The sequence below is a fragment of the Oryzias melastigma genome, linkage group LG24 (genome assembly GCF_002922805.2).
Source record: "Oryzias melastigma strain HK-1 linkage group LG24, ASM292280v2, whole genome shotgun sequence".
Taxonomy (NCBI): Eukaryota; Metazoa; Chordata; class Actinopteri; order Beloniformes; family Adrianichthyidae; genus Oryzias; species Oryzias melastigma.
Window position 1 is genome coordinate 8103585 of NC_050535.1, and position 4997 is coordinate 8108581.

Consider the following 4997-nt stretch of genomic DNA (forward strand, 5'->3'; position numbering starts at 1 on the left):
AACGTATTTCCGCAGGAAATGCAATTTTTCTAGTTTATTTTCCAATCCTGTTGTGGTGCTTAAAAATTAAAAAAATGTTCAGGTGTGTTTAGCAGCGACAGAAGCCCAACAGGTTGTGGTTTAATCATCTGTAACCACATTGTTTTCCCGCCACCTGCTGCCCACTTTTGGGTCCAGAATCGCCTCGTCATCCCAAACGGTTTGTGTAAAAGAAAAGCAGGACGCTCGTGTTTGTTAATAAAAAAAAGCCAAGGTGATATTTAAGTGGCGTGTGTGATTTATGGGCGTGGCCTCAAATCAAAGCCTCGTTAGGCGCCGCCGCGCTGTCACCTGGAGAGCTCCAGAGCCCGGTTTTATCCTCCTCACATCCCTCTGGGGGGGGGGTCATCATTTAGCTGAATTACAGCCCCATCGCCGAGCTGTCTAGCGTCAACGTTTTTAAAAATATTTACCCGCCATGTGTCCCCGGGGAGGAGGAACGCAGGTTTGCTCTTAATGTTTTCACCCCTGAGTCAGCACTGACGCCCCACGAGCGATGGCCTCCATCTGCTGTCCTAAGGAGGATCGATGAGGCGTCATGTGATCACGACACTTCCACGATCACATAGGTAATACAGGATGCATAAACCAGGTTTAAATGGAGGATTGGCCACATTCAAAGTGGCCATACCATAAAAAATTCTACTTTTTGAGTTTTTAAGTGCATTATATTGTTCATTCCTCACTATAAAGAACCCCAAAGCGGTATTTTGATCCATCCATCAACTTCTCTCTCAACATCAAACCCATAAAAACGAGTTTTTAATTCATGATCTGACGTCACAGAGTGAGATGGCCCCTTTCAGGTGTTGTGCCAAAGTACGTTCCCCTTGCCAGAATCTGTATCCCCAGTCTGGGGCATCGTTGATTTGTTTTGTAACGTTCGTATTTAGTCCCAAAAAGTGTACAACTGATTTTATTCTGGGGCTTTTGTGGGTTTACTGTCATGCTTGAATTTTTTTTTTTTTTTTTTTTAACAAAATCTACGTAAAACAAGAGGGGACACAGATTCTGTCAGAATCTGGGCTCCCAACAATTTACAGAACAAACAAAGATTTAATAGTTTGTTTTTACATGCGTCCATAACAAAGTCAATTTCATAAATCATGTTTCTTATCCTAAATTTGTCCAAAAAAAAATTATTTTCCTTTCTTATCACAAGAATCTATCGTTGTTTTACATAGAATATGTAGGAGAATAAAAAACAAATAAGACGATAAACTCCCAAAAACCCCGGAATAAAGTCTGTTTCAATCATCCACCTTCTTTTAACACGTTTTGGGACAAAATATACGTGTAACGAAACAAATCAACGATGCCTGAAACCGGGGATACACATTCTAGCGGGGGGACGTACCTTGGCACAACACACGCAGCGGCAGGCGGGGCCTCAAGAATTGAGTCGTTTTACTTCCAGGTAGGAAAAAAACTCACAAAATAACTAATATTTCATTAAAATTGTGTTCTGTAGTGTTCCAAAGGTAATAAATGATCATGTATATGGATATAGTTCACTCTGACAGGTTTAAGAAAATCATGGTTCAGCCCATTTAAAGCTAAAATGTTTGATGCAGTTCTTAGTTTTGACACTAGGGGAGCTGCTGCCCAGAAAAAAAGGTTAAATGAATTATGAGCAAGTTTAAAATAATCCATTAACTGGTTCAAATTATTGCCTAAAAATTTAGAATTGATTTTTTAAGCTTATTACCAATTGGAAATGTCACTTTTCTTCAGTTAAAATCACTTTCTGTGAAAACATGTTTTTAGAACTTTTTTTTTTAACTACAAATTAGAAAAAAAATAATTAAAATATTATACAGATGAGTGTTTTGGCACTAGAATTTAGAGCGAAACAACATTTTAGGTGAGAGCAGGTAAAACATGACATCCGAGGACGACCGACGTCACTCCTGTAAAGGATAAAAAGATGCGATTTCTGCTGAGTGTCTGAACATGATATTTGGAGAAAACGACTGAGTCAGCAGACATCAGCCTGACGAGGACGAGCGATGAAGAAGAGGAGGAGGAGGAGGGGTCACTGTGGATAACGGACGCCGTTTTGTTGCCACTGAAAGGTCAAAACACTCAAATCATGGCGTCCAATGAGAACTTTTCTGAAGAAGGAGGAATGGAAGAAATAAATGTTCCAAACATTCATCTGTCAGAAAATCTTTATTATTGATTTAATATTTTTATACTTAGAAGAATCCATTTAAGACTAAATAAAATTGTTAAAATGTTAAATTAGCATTCCTTTAAAGCAGATCACAAACATCAGCTGGTCTGGAGTTTCAGCAGCTGTGAGTGGCGTTCAAGAGCATCTAGGTCGGTAAACCTGCAGCAAAATAAACTCAAAAAGCCACCACTGTAGCTTAAAGTCACTTCAATTACTAAGTCTTTGTTTCAAGTGCAAATACAATCATCTTTAAGTGGCCTAATAGATTTTATTGTGCTTAAAAAGTTTATTTTTGCTGATTTTTAGCAATGCCCATCTTGATTTTGGGAGTTAACTCAAGTTACAGTCAAACATACTGTTTAGTAAATCAACAAATGACAGAGTCATATCAGTCTGAGCTTCATCATAAACTTCTAAAATGCAAATTTGTGTTCATAACTTTGCATAGTCTGAAAAAATAGCAATATCAATCTCTATTTAACCCTTAGTAGTTTGGAAAACTGTAAAAAAAATGCTCAAAAAGGCTCAAATTTGCTCTAGAAATGTAACTTTAAATCAGTTTTTAGTATTTTTTTTGCTTCCGTTTTCACATATGTTTTTCAGAATCCTGAAATTGTCCAAAAAATCTCAACTCAGGGAAGTAAAAGTCTTTTTTACTGCAAAAACTTAGATCAAACTCTTTTTAAACTTTGTAATGATAAAACAAAAGGAAAATATTTATTAAAAAAGAGGAAAAAATAAACTATAGAAAATATTCTAATGAATTATTCTGAATGGAATCACAATAATGTGTCATAACTCTAGTTATGACTGTTTTAAACCTAAAATTTCAAAACAAATAACTTTTTAAATGAAAACTGGAGTCTGTGCTTTTCTTATATTATTGTAAAAAGCTTGAGGGTAAACACGGAAGCAGGGAATGGTCCACCTTGTTTAGTTTTTGCCCATTTTTTCACAAAAATCAAAATTTGTGAGGAAAAAAATTGTTTTTTGATGGAAAGTAGACGTTATTATTTAAAGAAAACAGACAAATAAGGCAATGTAGACCATTCTAAGCTCAGTTAAATTTACTTTTAAGCATAACAGTATCTATTATTGATTTTAAAGACAAAATATTCTAACAATTTCGAAAAGTAAGTACCGGTATTCATAAATGTTGTTTTTAGCACCCTAACAACAATTTAGGCAGATTTAACCTTATAAATGCACATAGAAAAGACATTGTAAACAATTATTGTATTTATTTTAAGTATTTTTGATCCATCTTTCAGTCAGTTGGTGTTCTAATGTCTGAATGAACCTTTAAAGTTAGTGCACTTCAATATTTAGGTAAAAATAAAAGGCACTTTGTGAGAGAAATGCTTTCTGACTATTTGTCTCCCTCTAGTGGATGTCCCACCACATTGCACCTATATGTTCCCTTTTTATTTAACTCATTTATTCAAAGCACAGTTTTCAAAGCAATTCCTGGAACGTTTTTATATTAAAAAAAATGCTGGAATCTAAAAGCGGTCACACCCTTTCCTTCAATTAATATAAATGTTAGCTGCACACGGTTGAAGAGGAAAGAATTCTCTCTATTGGTTCTCTGCGTTCTTGAGGACCCACACCTCGTTCCTGCGGTTGGTCAGTTTAAAGGGGCTGTCGTAGCCAGCTGTGTAGTACGGATTGTCGACAAATTCGACGCCATCCCGCTTTAAGCTCTCCAGAAGTTTCAGCAGTTCTTCCCGCTTCATGTTTTCATTAGAGAAACCGCCATAAGTCCTAAAAGAACAGAGCGAATGGCGGTATCGTTTCAAGCTTAAAACATAAATTAAATTAAAACATTCCTCTTTACCTGACGTAGACGGTGATCTCCTTTCTGTCCTCCACAAACACCCCGGCCTCGCTGGGTTCGGGGGGGCTGGCCTGATGCTCCTCTGGCAGGTAGAAGGAGATGGTGAACTGAGACTCGCACGCCGGGCCGGCGCCGGGCACCACATGGCAGGTCACGGGGGCCGTCATATCCACCTTTATCTCTACAGCACAAACAGCAAATTTACCCTCAGGAGAGCACTGACGGGGCATGTGACCAGATTGTGCAAGAGGTGTATAAAAAATATGATTTCTAAGCAGTTTGTAGCCTGTAGATTTAAAATAATGCATGTACAAATGGGACACAATGATAAAAAATAAAAGAACATTTCTACTAAACTCGTCCTCTCTCAGTGAAGAGGCATACGGCCATCAATAATGTTGCAGGAAACTGCTGAGCTGGACAGAGATGCAGCAGCAAACTGCTGAGCAGGAGCTACAGCCCCATTTCTGCTGCATTTATTCATTAACTTATGTGTTAAAGTTATATGGCGGCTTTTATTCACCTGAAAGTTCACCTCAACACACGGCGGACTCTATTGGACCGTCAAATGAAGCTTACTCACCAAAAAAAAGTTCAAAACGGCTAAATATGTTGTAGTTTATTCATCATAAAGTGTAAAAAGAGGTGAAAGGATGTCACATTGAAAATAAAAATAAACATACTGTTTTTATTGTTGCCCTGAATGTAGTTGAAGAGCCTCCGGAAGCCGGTTTTGAGGTGTTCTTCCCCCTGCATCCCACTCAGGGTGGTGCTCACCCACTTTGCAGGATGGTAGGTGCGGATCTCATAGTCCTGTGCCTGCAAAAAAAACAAAAAAACAAAAACAAAAAAACTAATTAATTTACAATTTTAACAATTATATTAATTTTTCGGAGCACCTTTCAAAATGTGTCAGGAAAAACTGATATTTATGCTTAAAAATGA

At 37.4% G+C, this 4997-nt stretch overlaps 1 protein-coding gene across 1 annotated transcript in view; it reads right to left on the reverse strand.

Annotated features, from left to right (window-relative positions):
* Positions 1-3439: 3439 nt before the first annotated feature.
* hebp2 (heme binding protein 2) overlaps positions 3440-4997 on the reverse strand; it is a 3223-nt gene continuing 1665 nt past the window's right edge. The window contains exons 3-5 of the mRNA XM_024291890.1: positions 4736-4871; positions 4053-4233; positions 3440-3979 (exon numbers count right to left, since the gene is read on the reverse strand). Of these exons, the coding sequence (XP_024147658.1) occupies positions 3793-3979; positions 4053-4233; positions 4736-4871 (504 nt within the window). The 3' untranslated portion in view covers positions 3440-3792. The remainder of the gene's footprint in view (positions 3980-4052; positions 4234-4735; positions 4872-4997) is intronic.